Below are 15,876 nucleotides of genomic sequence, written 5' to 3' on the forward strand. Positions count from 1 at the left end.
GTGCCACCTTCAGCCCAGGGTGTATCCTGGAGACCCCGGATCGAGTCCCACATCTGGCTCCCTGCATGGAGCCTGCTTCTCCCTCTGCCCGGAATCTCTGCCTCTCTCTCTCTCTCTCCCTGTGTCTTTCATGAATAATTAAATAAAATCTTTAAAAATAATAAAAAAGAAAAACTGCTCCTAAAGGAACTAAATTACTTTATACTCCTGGGCACAATGGTCTAGGCCAGGGTCTATGTTTGGGCCTCCAGGGCGTCCCCAGAGCTAGCCCAGGGCCTGGTGTGCACTAGGTGTGTGAACTGCATGGACACGTTGCCTTTCCTGAAAGGTCCTATGCCCACCATGAATCTGATTCTGAGTTGGCCTTGTGCTCCAAGGACTTGGCGACAGAGATGACCATTGCTACCATTTTGCTGATCCACGTTTTGTGTCAGGCACCAGTACTGTCTTACACCTTTGTCCCTGAAAGCCTTGGGGGCTGGGCTAGGGGTCTTATGAGAAGCTCAGCAGACACTGGGAGAGACTGAGAGTCTTGCAAGGGGTTAAGAACCCTCAGAATCCAGTCCTGCAAAGGTTAGCAAGTAGGATTGTCACTTCTCCTGGGGATAACCCCCCCAACCCAGGGATGGAGCAGGACTTGCCCAGCAGACAATGGCTGGCAGCTGTGACCTGAAGGAAGCTCGCCTATGTGACTACAGGATCTGGCCTGCTGGGGAGGGGCGCTCCCATTCCCCAGTTACCTATGAAAACAGCATGAACCAACACAATCCTACGTGTTGCTAAGTGGAAAAAAGCAGATTACAAAACACTGTGACCTCAATTTCTGTGAAAACTACATATCCTTGTTTCTGCCAAGAGCCTGGAAGGAAATGCATCAACCTGCTTAATGGTGGTTGTCACTCAGCATTCTCTGATAAAATATTTCTCCTTTTGCTTGCCCGATTTTCTAATTTTTCTCCAGAGGCCATCATTACTTGTGTCATTAAAAGGATAAGGAGGACAGAAGTGGCAAGGAGCAAAGTGGGGTGGTACCCTGGGCCAGTCGGATGGGGGTTCCACTGGGTTTCCACTGGGAAGGTGGGGCTTATTTGCATAAGCAAATGAGGGGTTCCAGCCCTACCCTTCCAGCCTGAGGGCTGTGGGGTGCAGTGGGGATGCTGGTGGTGGGGAGCAGTCCAGGACCGCCCACCTGTAAGCGTCCCAGCTGGGAGGAGGGAGGACGAGGTGTCATTGTGGGCAGTGCGTTGCTGGTTGCCTGCAGCCTGCCCCACCTGACAGTGCGCCCGGGGCAGGGCTGGCTGAGCCTCCTGGCAGGTGCCAGGTGGGCGCTGAGCAGGGCAGGGAAGCAGAGCAGAGGGGGGTGAGTGGAGTGAGTGGGGTGGGAGCGGGAACCCCAGGGCTGCGCTGCTGGGTCTCCAGGGGCGGGATGCTGTTGAGTCTAACTCACCTTCGGGGCTTCTCTTCCCCAGATCCACTTCCCGGATGTGGAGCGGGTTGAGTGGGCCAACAAGGTAAGGCTGCGGTGGGCCTGCTGGGGCTGGCCTCCTGGGCCTCGTCCTCTCAGTGCTCCCGGGCTGAGTGACCCCACACTGGGTGGGGGCGAGGCGACCATGGACTAAGGCCCGCTGGCAGTAACGGTGCCCGCTGGGGCAGAGATGGCCCTTCCCACCCTCGGGGTTCTCATTTCCAGTGACTTTCTTTAAACACACACACATGCAACAACAACAACACCTTTTTTTCAGTCTGAAATTAATGTCATAGCAGAAATGTTAGAAAATACAGAGAAGGATTGAGCAAAACGCAGCCCCCCAGGAGGCCAAGTTCAGCACTTCCCAGGGAGAGGGGGGCCTATCCCGGGGGCCAGCCCTGACTCGGCTGCCTAACCTCTCCGAGCGGTTCCCTCGTCTGTGCAGTGGGAGGGATGTCAGAGTCACTGTCGTCATCCCTCTGACTGCTGTTAGCTCATGCGCAGATCCCCCATGCGCCTGCTGCCCGATGCCTCAGGGAGGGCCCTCTGTGAGTCCAGGTCTGGCCCTTTCTTACAGACGCGGAAGCAGAGTCTGGCCCCTACCTGATGAGCCCAAACCTGTCTCCTAGACATGAAGGCTCATATATCCTCCCACCCTCTCAAGTATCCAGATTCAGTACCTTTTTCTAGGACAAACCTTGCCTTTGTTCTGGTTAAAACAGCCCGTAGCAGGAGTGACTTCAGTTTAGGTATAAAAAAGGACTTCCTGATGGTTTTCGAGCCAAGGCTGATAGTCTTGTGTTACCAGAAATGTCACTGCTGTGTGGGTCAAGACTGTTCCCGGCCTGCAGGTAGAAGTTGGAAGGGGATGGTTCCTTTCAGAGGAGTGGCTGGATTTCTGTGGATTAACGCAGGGCCCGGGTCCCCTGGGACAGACCTTGTTCTGAGCCCCCAAAGTAGAGTTCTTCTTCCCTGTGTGTCCACTAGTTCATGGGTACCCCCGTGTGTTACACCCTTCTTTCTTGAACTGACACACACTATCCCTACACAAGGCGTTGGGGATGTGTGACGGGATGAGGCTCCCGTCCTCAGCTGTGTAGACAAACCACACACTGGGGCACCAAGTGTGCTCCGAAAAACCTCGTGCCTGAGACCCGTTGGGCAGCCCACACAGCAGCGAGTGAGGAAGATGGGACCAGCTCCTAAATGAGCCCTGAGAGAGATGGGGGCAGTAGAGGCCTGTAATCCCACTGCCTCAGGCTCCCCTGATGGTGCGTCTGGTGACCGCGAGGGGCATCTGTGTTTACAGAGTCCAAGAGAAGGAAGAGGAACGTGTCAGCCCTGCTGCTCCCTCCCTACCCTTCTCTGCCTGCTTCCCAAATCCGGGCTAGGAGTTGCTCTGCTGCAGAGATCAGCCAAAGGCAGCCTTTTCTGATTGCTAGAAAAAAAAATAAATTCACAGAAAACAAATTAACTTTGTCTTCTGTGACTTTTTTTTTTCCCTAAGCCTCTGGCACCTGCTACTTCTTGATGACACCACAGTGTTGGCTCGGATAGCTTATGTTTTAGCACAGAACCAAAAGGTTCGTGATACTAGGTTTAGTGACTCATGGTGCTCTGCAAAACAGCACCAAGACGCATTGCCTGGGCAAGTGCGAGAACTGCTGCTTTAGTTATGGGATGTTTGATGGACAGATGGACGGATAGGTGGTAGGTGGGTGGGCAGGCAGGCCTGGGGGTGCTACAGTGTAAGGTCCCGGGGCCAGGTTGTCCTGGGCAGCCCTGGGTCTTGGGTGGGGGAAACAGACCTGATCCCCAAGAGCCTCCTCTCGTCATCACAGATCATCTCTCAGATCTGGCCCTACCTGAGCATGATCATGGAAAACAAGTTCCGGGAAAAGCTCGAGCCCAAGATCCGAGAGAAGAGCAGCCACCTGAGGACCTTCACGTTCACCAAGCTCTACTTTGGACAAAAGGTGGGTGATGTCTCAGGAGGGGCAGCCTGTCTCTACTTTGCAGACCCTGCCTCAGGTCACACATCTGACCCGGAATATCCCAGGGGACCTCCCCAGGGGCCTGGCCCCCACCTGCACTTTTCAGCCTCCCAGCCTCAGTGGAGACCCCTCACCCCTGAGTCCCAGCATCGCCATCTCTGCAGGTTCAAAGGAAGCCTGGCTAAGAGACAACAAAAAGGAAAGGTGGGAAATAAGTCTGCATTTCTTAAGCCAAATCTTGAAAACATGCCATGTTGTCGAAGCCAGCGAGAGAGAGGGATGTATAAGTCGTGCTTGCTGAGGCACCAGCTCTGAAGATCACACCTTCCCAGGTGAGGTGGTGCCTCAAAGCAGGGGCTAACTCTCTACCAGCTGGCCGATTGTGTCAGTTAGCGTTACAAGCCCAGCACTAGTTCTGTGAAGCTAATAGGTGACCTAGGATAGAGGAGGTTCACATTTGACATTCCTGACATCGTGTCCCTATTCTTGACAGCCTCTTCTTCCACCCTCTTGCCCCACTCCTGCTGCCCCCAAGTGCCCCACTGATGTGAGTCTTATTTTTGTCATTTGAAAATTCCTCCCCCAGGAGTGCCTGGCCATTGGGCTCAGTCGATAGAGCATATGACTCTTGATCTCAGGGTTGTGGGTTTGAGCCTCAAGTTGAGCATAGAGTTTACTTAAAAAGAAATGCATCCCCCAGAACTGCTATGATGTCCATCACTTTGTGGGCACTGGCATCTTGTCTGGTGTGGGACAGGCAGGTGACAGAGCGCAGGCCGGCCTGCCCCGGAGCATGTGCCCAGCTCTGCTCCGCTAGCCACCTGAGCAGGCGCGGAGCAGACAGGCCTGACCCCTGGAGATCCCGGCTTATGCGTCTCGAACTCAACCAGGACTGGTTCATCTCAGCACCTGCTAGTTCGTTGTACAGTCCCTGCTTCATTCATGCAGACTCACGGAACGTGGCTGAGTGCGAGGCACCACAGACAGAAAGGAGTGTGACTGTGGGGTCACTTTGCCCTGCACAGGGAGGGTCACTTTGCCCCTCCAAAGGGAGGGGCACTGTCCTGTTATGGAGACGGACACATGACCTGGTGGCCCAGCACATGGGCGTGTGCTCACAGCGGTGGAGGAGTGCGAGCACCCAGGGGGACAGGGGCACGGGGGATGCGGTAGTCAGGGAGGACTGCCAGAAGCGGGTGATGTCTGAACTAGCATTTGAAGGACTGAGCAGGCCCAGAGCCAAGGAGCAGGCGGACGGCTGTGTTTATGGCCGAGACTGATGCCTGTGGGATGTGGTGCTGCTGGGAAGCCATCCCTTGGGCCTAGCGGTGACTCTAGGCTGTGGGGGCCCCTTACAGTGCCCCACTCCCCTCCCCAGGCTTCCACTGGCTTTGCTGGGTCTTTAGCAGCAAGACCCCGGAGGCCAGGGTGGAGCCATGTGCTGTGCAGCCTGAAGCTCCTACAATTTTGGGGGGACCCTCTTAAAGAAAAAGAACATAAAAATGTAAAATCAGGAGAAAAATGAATATTAAATAAATATGAGAAGGAACAGGAAAATAAACTGCAGTGAATTATACATTTAAAAAGTTGACATATCACAAATACCACAACCTGGAAAAACTACGTGATGATTTTAATTAACTGCTCAAGTTGTCCCTGTGATACATTTTATCCTGCGTTTTTGGCTTCGTGCTCTTTGATAAGCTTTTCATGTGACAATGCATTTGGAAATGTCACTTTCTAAGGAGAGAATAGAAAGATAATGGGATCTTCGCTAGTACGGTTGATTGAGTTTTTTTCCTCCAACACTTCATTGTGAAAAATCTCAAACATACAGAAAATGTGAGAGCATTATGCAGCAAACCCTCCGGATTGTACAACCACTAACTTTTTGCTATATTTGCTTTAGCACGTATCCACACATCTGTTTTTTTCTCATTTTTTTCTCATTTTTTTAAATGCATTTTAAGCCAGATTACAGACATTAGTGAACTTCGCCCCTAACTACTTTGGCATGCATAGAACTGAAATTCAAATGATACTTATTTTTTTGTTTTTGATAAATAACCAGACCCCACTCCAATGCCCAATAACCTCCTGAGAGGAGGTAAAGAGAGGAGTGGGGTAGGGAAGAGAACTTAGGAGCTCAGCCCTGGGCCCCAGAGGTGGGAGACTGGCCTGGCCCTAGTGTGAGGCACTTTAATTTCTAGGGTCAGAACCCTCAGCTGGGGACCCTGCCTTCTTGTCTTGCCCTTGGGGAGCCAACTCCTACTCATGTGCCAGGGCACATGGAGTGGATCCTCCAGAAGCTTTCACTAACCTCATCTATCCGAAGAGAGGTGCTCCTGAAGTCCCCTGATCCCCATGTGACAGCTGGGACTGCACTTCACTGTGCCCTCCCCCACCATTGTCTCCTCTGCGGGGCTTGCAACCCATGAGGGCAGGCTCAGCCTGTCTCGCTCCTGGCCTTCTCCCCAGTCCAACGCCTGGCACACAGCAGGTGCTCCGGAAACATCTGTGGTAGGAGAGAGAGAGAAGGAAGGGTACACATTCGAAGGGGGAAGTACCATGGTTCCAAGGACAGACGGGCTGCAGCCTGAATTTCTCGGTGCCTCATCCCAGGAGTGGAGTGAGTGATCAGTTGTGGACAAAGCCCCGTGCTGGGCGTGGGCCCAGCAGCCATCCATTGCTGTAAGATCCCTGCTGACCTCTCCCTCTGGCATCTCTTCCAGTGCCCCAGGGTCAACGGTGTCAAGGCGCACACTAACAAGCGCAACCGAAGACAGGTGGTCCTGGACCTGCAGATTTGGTGAGCCCTCTTCCCTATGCGAACCAGGTGTAGGGGACCCGGGAACGCTGCGTGAGAACGGGTGGTTTGAAGATGGAGTAGCATATTTACATTCTAACTTGGGGTGTGAAGGCGCCTCACAGCGCACAGAGTCCCCAGTGCCCTGGGCTGGAACACAAGGTCCCTGCTTGGGACAGGGAACGATATCAGAATGGATGGTCTCCGGGAAGCCACTGCTGTCTGACCCCTCAGCTCAGGCCTAGCTTCTCCCACAGGAGAATGCTCTGGTACCCAGGCCCAGGCAGCAGAGCTTTCTTGGAGGTCAGGGCTAGTCAGCTGGAGGCTCACACTGGCTGCCTTACAGAGGATGTAGAAAGAGGGAGCAAGTATGGCAAGAAGATGTGGGGACTCATGGTAAGGCCCAGGGAGCTCTGAGCACGGGCTGTGAGAGATCTGTGGGAGAACCGGACTCTGTGGCTCCCCAGGAAAACAAGGAGGCAAACACACGTGAGTGACTGGCTCAGTGGGTTGGGCGAAGCTACCTCTTTTGTAGCCAGCTTGAGTCTGAGAGAAGGAACATTCAATCCAGGAAGTCTTCCTGGAGGTGGAGAGATTTGACTTGTGCTTTAATGGACCAAGGATCCTTTAAGGGATCCACCTACCAAGGGACGCCTGGGTGGCTCAGTCAGTTGAGCGTCTGTCTCTGTTTCGGCTCAGGTTATGATCTCCTGGGTGTAGGGTCCGGCTTGCCTGGGGCTCTGAGCTCACTGGGGACAATGCTTGAAGGTTCTCTCATTCTGCCCCTCCCCCATGCACTCACTTGTGCTCTCTCTCTAAAATAAATAAATCTTTAAAAAAAAAAAAAAAAAGGTGGGCGCTCAGCAGTTTAGCGCTGCCTTCAGCCCAGGGCCTGATCCTGGAGACCCAGGATCGAGTCCCGTGTTGGGCTCCCTGCATGGAGCCTGCTTCTCCCTCTGCCTGTCCCTGCCTCTCTCTCTCTGTCTCTCCTGAATAAATACATTTTAAAAATCTTAAAAAAAAAAAAAAGGACTAAGGATCAACTGTGGAAGTTCGAGAATGTTGCATTCCTCCCCAGTGTCTCATTTCCTGTCCTTAGCCTAGGGGCTGGCACCGAGAGTGTATCGGGTAGATAGGAGCCAACTCTGGGAACACCCGTCCCCATCTGGGGGATGTGTTGGGATGATGGTGACCTGGGCTTTCCAGCTCTGCCACAGGGTCCTGGTATGACCACTGAGGCACATCAGGGCCATCTGGCACCTGCTTCGCTTCTCCCCAGCTCTGGCCGCCCTGGGGTCCCTAGGTTGCCCCACTTCCAGAGGGACCCACCCTTTCTGTGAATCCTGCAGGTATTTGGAGGCTGCCCTGCCTCTCTGCTTTGTTTTCTCCTTTAGTCCTGTGACAGGGTCTCACGATCTTTACCCCCAGAGGCACCCGTTCTGGGGTCCCTGTGCCCATCACTTGGTACCAGCCACCAGCTAGACACAGCTTCCTGTGTCCTTGGGGAAGAGACCTAAGCAGAGATGGGGCAGTGGCAGAGGGGTGGGTGGCACGTGCGTCAAGAGCCCCTGCTTCAGCTGTGTGGGGTGTCGCGGGGCAAAGTAGTGCCCAGAGTCCCTGCCCTGCAGGCAGAGGACGTGCGCGGACACCGGGCCTGAGGCCCCGGGGGGCGGCCTCCGGGGCCCGGCCTAGGTCAGCGTCTGTGCAGAGCTGCGGAAGGCCGAGGCTTCTGGGAGCCATGGCCAGGTGCTGCAGGGCGTGGTGGGCGGCTGTGTGGCCCTGGGCAAGTTCCTGGTCTCTCTCAGTGGTGGACCTGCCCCTGCCCCCGGCCTTCCTTCTCCCTCCCCGCTTTCAGCTACATCGGGGACTGCGAGATCAGTGTGGAGCTGCGGAAGATACAGGCTGGCGTGAACGGGATTCAGGTACGTGGGAGCTGGTGGCACGGCTCCCCGTCCACCCGCCGCCCACGCCGCTCCTGCCCCTGCGGTGGGAGGCTGGGCAGGGGGAAGCGGGCTCAGGCTGGAGGAGGCTGCAGAAAAGGCGATGACACCACACACAGGCTGGTAACAATCACTGGACTCCAGGCCTGGGTCACATGGCCAGAAAGCGGTGACTGGCCTTTACCAGGCCTCTGCTTGGCCCCGTGGCCCCACACCTGCCTCTGTTTGTAAGGTCCCCCCCAAGGAGACATTAGCTGCCCCGGGAAGGGGGAGGCTCTGCTTATGGGGTGATGCACAACCAGTGCTTAGAAAACGCAGTGGATTGAGGGGGTGGGAGCATCTTATGGTAGAGGAGTAGCAGGCTGGGCCGGCCTGAGATGCGGGCAGGGCTGCGGGCCCCTGCGGCAGCACATTGGTGGACGGCAGGGGTGGCCAGCCCCCAGCCCCGGCCCCCGATAGCCAGCAGATGGGTGGCAGCCATGCGCTGGCTTCTGTTCCCCGAGTACGGTCCCTGTCGCAACAGCAGGTGGCCCTGACATTTAGGGGTGGCATGGGCACGAACAAGGCAGCAGTGGCCTCGGCCGAGCGCAGCAGGTGCAGGGAGAAGGCAGGCTGAGGTCCTGTGTGCCCATCCAGTTGCAGGGCACGCTGCGGGTCATCCTGGAGCCCCTCCTGGTGGACAAGCCCTTCGTGGGAGCCGTGACCGTGTTCTTCCTTCAAAAGCCGGTAAGTCCCAAAGAGACACAGGCCTGTGTTTCCCTGTATGGCCCCAAGCGCTAGTTCAGTCCCGGAGTGGCACTGCTTGAACCAGCCCAGACCTGGGTGCTCCACACTCCTCGTGTCCCATCATCTCAAGCAGCCAGGGGTGCTTGACTCTCTGTGTCCCCCAAGAGCAGGAAACGAGGTCACACAGGGGGTCTGAGGTGGAGAGGAGTCTGTAACTCAGACCTCTCGGCCCAGGCTGGCCTGTGGCCATGCGCACTAGTCCACTCCTGTGTGGTCCCAGCAGGGAAGCAGCAGGCCCGACAGCCCCAGACTCAGAGGTGACATCCCTGCTGAGGTGCCCCACAGCAGGCGGGGTTCTCCATGCGGGTGGGCTCCAGGCACTTGGCAGAGGGCCCTCGGCCTTGCGCATCTGGCCCCTAGAGTCTAACAGCCTCCCTCTGCCCCTGCAGCATCTGCAGATCAACTGGACAGGCCTGACCAACCTGTTGGATGCACCGGGAATCAAGTAAGTGCACTGCGACGGCTGCCAGGTGGGACCCCAGAGTGGGGCTCCCCATTTTCTGCGTGAGGAGAGGGGCCTGCACCACGCTGTCCCTGCTCCCGAGGGAAACGCGGTGGAGCGTTTGGAGTGGCAGGCGCTGTGCCCCGAACACGTGCACACACTCAAATGCCCGGGCACACACCGGCCAGAGGTGAGGTCAGAGTGCAGGCTCTGGAACCGGATCCAGCCAGACCAGGCTCCTGCTCGGTTGGTCGCTCCACAGCTATGTGGTTTCAGAACGTTTACTTTACCCCTCTGGGCTCTTCCTCAGTGAAGGGGGAGCCCGGTTCCTCTATGTTGTGGTTCCTGGGACAACACTTAGGTGTGTGCGGTAGCACAGTGGGTGTGGAGTCACGCGATGTCCTCCTTTCATCTGTACTCCTCCCCCTCCCCGACCCAAGTGTGTGGTGACAAGTCACTTGGTCTCCCCTTTCCATGGTCACAGGGGGCAGCTGTCGCAGTAGAGGCCAGTGAAGAGAAGCTGGTCTGGGGAATTCCACATCCCTGGGACTGGCCGGGGGGGCTGCTGCACACAGGGCTACAGGCCCCCTGAGAGGAGCAGAGGAGGGCTCCAGCCCCACATGGACACATCCCCGGGAGGGAGGGACAGTTGGACTGGCCAGGGCAAGCACCAGTGGGCTTACCGGGCTCGGGCACCTCCCCTGCCCACAGGGAGGACCTCTGGCTCCCTCACGGGGGATGTGGCCACGGATCTTGGCCCCCTGCATTCAGAGAATCCAGTTGTGCACTGTTTTATTCAACAGATGTTTACTGAGCACCCACAGTGTGCCAGTCCCATTCTAGACACTGTCCTGCTCCTCTACCCGGGGGGGATGCAGAATTTTGATGGCATGTCCGGGAGTGGAAGGGCTCCGGGAACAAACACTTGGCTAGTGCTGTGCACCAGGCGCTGTTCTCTGCACTTCACACGTTTTAACTCCTCCTTGTAACAACCCTGGGGGTGGGGGTGTAATATTAATACCCTCTCTTTAGAGATGAAGAAACAGGTCCAGAGAGGTTAGCAACTTACCCAAGTTCATCCGGCTCGTGGGTGATGGAGCCAAGATTCGCTCCAGGTCATCCCTCTTAGCTACAGGCCGTGGTGCCTCAGAGAACAAAGCAGGATTGGGAAGGGGGTGGTCAGGGGCTGTCAAAGTGTCTACCCCACATCCCTCCAAGCCAGGCAGGCTAGAGTCAGGGATGTTCTCTCCTGGGCAGGGCCCACCCCCCCAAGCTCTGCTCCTGGGCGGAGGGGCAGGTGACCTGGGGAGGTGGTGCCGCTCCTTTACAGCTGGCCATGCCCCCTGTCCCCAGTGAGATATCGGACAGCCTGCTGGAGGACCTCATTGCCACCCACCTGGTGCTGCCCAACCGCATGACTGTGCCTGTGAAGAAGGGGCTGGATGTGACCAACCTGCTCTTCCCTCTGCCCTGCGTGAGTACCTGCAGTGGCCACAGAGCACTGGGCCCAGCCCCCCACCCCCCAATCTGAGGGACAGATAGGCAGGAGGAGGGAAGGCATTCTCAAGACGGTGATCATTGTCTCTGCCTTAAGAGAGCACAGCATCCTCATTTCATTGGGTGAACACTGAGTCTTGGGAAGGTTGACTGGCTTGCCCAAAGGTACCCATCCAGGTGGCATTCCTTCCTGGATCCTGGTGCCTTAGCAGCCTGAGTTGGGGACTGTGGGTAGTCACCCCTACCCTGGGAATGACTCCATCATTTGGGGGTGGACGGAATCCCTGGGGTGAACTGGGAAGAATCTTCAGTCAGCCCAGGACATGGGGCCTTCTTGTGAGTTCAACCCCACAGCCCCCTCTATGCTGGGCCCTGCTGAGAAGGCCTCTGAAGGCAGACACAAGGCCTCCATACAGTAGGTGCCCTTCAGGAGGGGCAGTCAGGGCTCAGGAGAGGGGCACATGCCCATTGCACCATCAGCACTGGGGGACATCGGCCTGCTCCAACCACACAGAGATGAGGCCTGGGCTGGCTAGGGAGGCAGCACAGGGTCCTCACAGCCTCCCCACAGTGACTTGTGGGCTTTATCCCACACTGCGCTTGGCAGTCTCAGAAACCCTTTGATATCATCACCTGCATCACCATTACTGAAAACAGTCTGCCCTTAGGGTCTATCCCCAAGAAGTACTGGAGAGTTGCTACGAGTTAAACTCACTTGGAATAGTTCTATGTGTTTGTGACAACTGGCCATGAATATTTACATTGATTTGTTTCATTCCATTTTCTATTTTGGGGGCTTAATTTTTACCCTAAATTCCTTCTACCCATCATGTAAAATATTTGCAAGCTTCCAAAATCCTATATAAACACAAATTCTATTTTAAGTAGTCTGGCTTCTATCCCTCGTCCCCTCCACCTAACCTCCCCCACCCTCCTACGAGGGAAGGGTTATCCTTCCACTATTCGTTATTTTCTAATATGAGCAGATGCATACACAGTTGGGTGCGTATCTCATTGTGTCCATATTCCCCTTCTTTGATGGACGGCAGGAACTAGTTTTGTCCACCTTGCTCTCGTCACTCCGTATGTCATGGGCACCACTCATGACTAGAACGTGGTCTACATGCAGGTTATAGAGAGGGGGAATACAGGAGGAAAGCTTCTTAGATGGTGGTCGTTGGCACAGGAGGAAATGGCTGCAGTTGAACAAGCATTCACCTGGCAGGTTGGAGCCGGCAAGGTCGGGAAGGCCAGGAATGTGGGCAGGGCATGGTGATGCGCTGGACAGAGCCCCGGGCCCTGACGTCACTTGCTGCGCAGCTTCGGCGAGGAGGCTGCCGCATCTGGCTTGTCTCCCACCTAGACTGTGGCGAAAGTGAGATAGGACTGGGGTGATGTCTGATGGATGGCTTTGGCCCCATGTTATGGGCCCTGAGGGCTGGCACAGCCCAGGCAGCAGCTGTGAGCCCTGGGCCGGGGCATTTTCCAGGGAGTGATCAGAGTCCACTTGCTGGAGGCGGAGAAGCTGGCTCAGAAGGACAACTTCCTAGGGATCCGAGGCAAGTCAGACCCCTACGCCAAGGTGAGCATTGGCCTACAGCAATTCCGGAGTAAGACCATCTACAAGAACCTGAACCCCACCTGGAATGAGGTATTTGAGGTGAGGATCTCCTGGCTGCTTTTGATGCCCTCCAGGCTCCACGTTGGGTCATGCGGGGTCCAAGCAAGGGAGGGCCTCACAGACCCGTGTGGCAACACCAGGCAGAGGCGTGGGCCCTTTCCCTATAGCCCCTGGGCTTCCCGAGGGAGGCTGCTATGGCCCTGCTGCAGGGACAGCTTCATAAATTAATTCCCACCTCCCTTCTCCACCAGTCAGCTTTGTTGGAATTTTTCAAATCAAAAAAGAACCTCAGAGGCAGTTCTGCCCAAATCCTCTCAACCTCCCCTGCAAGATGGGGTTCTCCAAAAGCACTGGAAGGCAGGAACCTGCCCAGTGGGCTGAAATGGCAGGTGGTGGAGCTGGAATCTGGCTCCCTTTGGGTCATGCTTGAGGTCTGCTTCATCAGCCGTTTTGGTCTACATATCAAGTCACCTGTCTTTCCTTCCAGTTTGTAGTGTATGAAGTCCCTGGGCAGGACCTAGAGGTGGACCTGTACGATGAGGATCCCGACAGGGACGACTTCCTGGGCAGGTGAGGAGGAGGGCTGCGCTGGGCCCAGGAGCTTTGGGCTAGGCCTTGGGACACGCACCCCTGCTTCCACCACTCAGGGACCTGCAACCCTGGCTTGGCTACTGTGACACAGTGACTATGTTAGGCAACCTGCCCCATTGTTGCACATTTCTGCCTCTAACTGCCTTCCTAAAGGTCTCCTGAGTGCCCAGCCCTGAGCTGAGCTATGGGGATCCAGAAGACCCCAAGGTTTGTGCACCAAGGGCTCTGCTTCCTCCACTCCTGATGATGTACCCAGAGTTCCCATGTGGAGCAGTCATAGGGGCCAGGCTGGCATGGATGGCCAGGTCCCCAGTGCCAAGGAGCCCCGGCCATTTGCTCTGGGGCAGCACCCAAACTCAGGGCTGTGGGAGGACTAAAATGGCTTTGCTGGGGCTGGCTGTTAAAACTTCAAATTTACATCATTTGGCCCATTAGCCCTGCTTCTAGGAATCTTCTCTAAAGTTCAAAGCATTTTACCTGAAATGTTCTGCAAGAAGCAGAACTGTGGTGGCAAAAAAGAAAGACTTGAAACATGAATAGTCCAGCCTCAGGGGACATTAGTTGAATGTTTGAATAAATCTGCTGTTGCCAAACTACAGAATATTCTGCAGCTTTTAAAAAATGATTAGTAGGATCTATGTGTATTGTCCTGGAGGACTCCAGTATGGGCGGGAAAGCAACCGGAAGTGGCCGGTGCAGTTTGATTCATTTCTCCGAGGAGGACCCTCGAGTATGTGTTTGTGTGAGCACAGAGAAGGGCCTGGATGGTACACAGCAGGCTCATCTCACTGCTCATCTCAGGGGTTTGGCATTAGGAGGCAGAGAAGAGTTTTACCCAAATCTTCACACTGCTCTATGGTTTAGCCTGTTTCTATGAACATGTATTTTTAAAAGTAGAAATAAACTGGGCGGTGGGGGGGTATGATCTGACAGCTGAAGAAACAGCTCACCACCAGATGTTTTCCTTTCATCTTAATGGAAAAAGCTGCAGTTTTTTTACTGTTGCAAATTAGACATGGCTTACAGTTCATGTTGTAACTGATTTCCAGTGTGTTCTGAGCCTGAGCACATTCCTAACAACTACACAGTGTCCCCTGCGGCTCTCAGGATCTCCGTTTGGCCTTGGGTCGGGGTAGGTGGAGGCACACACATGTATACCTGTCCCTGGGAGGACATCTGGGGAAGTGTCGGAGGAGCATTTGGGGTTGTTACAATGACTGTGGGAGGTGGTGCCACTGGCACTGAGAGGGCACAGGACAGGGAAGCTAAGTACCTGCAACGCATGGGCAGTTTTGCACAATGAAGAATCATTCCATTCAAAACGCCAGTAGTAGGATCACTGAGAAATCTAGAGCCAATGTGTCCAGCAGTGTCTGCTCATTCTCCTCTGGGGCCCAGAGCCACCTGCCTGCCCAGGCAGCAGCCCTGAGGGTAAGACAGTCCTTCTGTCTTACTTGAGCTGCAAGTGGTTTACTGTTGGCTCCTTGAGATGCATGGGCTCCCTGGTCCCGAGGGTCGCACTCAGATATGCTGCTTCTTGCCTCCTTGGAGCTGAGCTGACGCCCTGTGTATTCCAGCCTGCAGATCTGCCTCGGGGATGTCATGACGAACAGAGTGGTGGATGAGGTACAGTTGGTGCCTGTGACCCCTCCCTGTAGACATGCTTATTTCCATCTGTCCACAGGACAGAAGCACTTCTATGACCACTGCTCCTTCCCTCAAGCCCAGAGCCCACTCCACCTGGGCTGGGTCACCTTTTCCCTAAAGCCCCTATTAAGGACCCACCAGGTCCTACACTCCTACACCCAAACTGCTTGAAGAGGTTCGTTCGGTAGCAGCTCACTGGCCCTTTCCCTGAGCTTTCCTCTCCCTCCTCACCCTCCTCACCCTCCTCCTGCAGTGGTTTGTCCTGAACGACACAACCAGTGGGCGGCTGCACTTGCGGCTGGAGTGGCTTTCGCTCATCGCCAACCCAGAAGCTCTGATTGAGGTGAGCGTGGGGTGTCAGCACTCCCTAAAGGAAAGATGTGTGGGTATGGTGGTGGCAGGGGGCAGGACTTGTGGCAGGGCTGGTCCATGTGTGAGCTGTGTGGACGTGGGGGGAAGATGAAGTCCCCTGACCTCACTCACAGAATCCTCCAGCCAGCCCCACCTTCTGCAGAACCTGTCCCTCAGCCTCATTTTCACACAGGGCAGCTCCTGATCTCTCAGCAGATAGACTCTGAGCATCTCAGGGAAGATGGGATCCTTAAAAACTTAAGTTAGTGGTGGTCAGCCCAGTTCATGGGGAAGTCCACTGCTGGGTCTGACTTAAATCTGTCATGCTGCAGTTGTAGGCATGGTCTCAACAAAAAGCTAGATGGTGCGGAATCTTAGGGTTTGTCTGGAGTGCAAGGGCTGGCTGGCTTCCTTCTGCCATAAATAGGCTTCTCCAAGACCAGTCTGTGTCTCCTGATGCTGCAGCACCTAGTGAGGGTCTCTGTCTGCTTGTAGGACCAAGGTGGCCTTTCAACTGCCATCCTCGTAGTCTTCTTGGAGAGTGCCTGCAACCTGCCGGTGAGTGTGACATGACCAGTGTTATACCCTGCCTTATGCCTGTCATTTGCAAATGTCCATATGTCATTCATTTATCCTATTCTTATTGTGCTATAGAGAAATCCTTTTGACTACCTGAATGGTGAATATCGAGCCAAAAAACTCTCCAGGTTTACCAAGGTAAGGGAAAGCAAGT

The 15,876-nt window shown here is 55.1% G+C and overlaps 1 protein-coding gene across 3 annotated transcripts in view; it reads left to right on the plus strand.

The window, feature by feature from the left end:
• Window positions 1-15,876, plus strand: part of ESYT3 (extended synaptotagmin 3) — a 47,264-nt gene that overhangs the window by 17,267 nt on the left and 14,121 nt on the right. For all 3 annotated transcript variants that reach the window (XM_026018549.2, XM_072726945.1, XM_072726944.1), the window contains exons 2-14: window positions 1,470-1,511; window positions 3,310-3,444; window positions 6,195-6,271; window positions 8,124-8,190; window positions 8,845-8,934; window positions 9,384-9,439; window positions 10,790-10,910; window positions 12,423-12,593; window positions 13,042-13,124; window positions 14,723-14,771; window positions 15,046-15,135; window positions 15,639-15,701; window positions 15,798-15,860. In XM_026018549.2, coding sequence (XP_025874334.2) covers window positions 1,470-1,511; window positions 3,310-3,444; window positions 6,195-6,271; window positions 8,124-8,190; window positions 8,845-8,934; window positions 9,384-9,439; window positions 10,790-10,910; window positions 12,423-12,593; window positions 13,042-13,124; window positions 14,723-14,771; window positions 15,046-15,135; window positions 15,639-15,701; window positions 15,798-15,860 — 1,107 coding nt within the window. The remainder of the gene's footprint in view (window positions 1-1,469; window positions 1,512-3,309; window positions 3,445-6,194; window positions 6,272-8,123; window positions 8,191-8,844; window positions 8,935-9,383; window positions 9,440-10,789; window positions 10,911-12,422; window positions 12,594-13,041; window positions 13,125-14,722; window positions 14,772-15,045; window positions 15,136-15,638; window positions 15,702-15,797; window positions 15,861-15,876) is intronic.

This window comes from Vulpes vulpes, chromosome 11 (genome assembly GCF_048418805.1).
Source record: "Vulpes vulpes isolate BD-2025 chromosome 11, VulVul3, whole genome shotgun sequence".
In the NCBI taxonomy this organism is placed as follows: Eukaryota; Metazoa; Chordata; class Mammalia; order Carnivora; family Canidae; genus Vulpes; species Vulpes vulpes.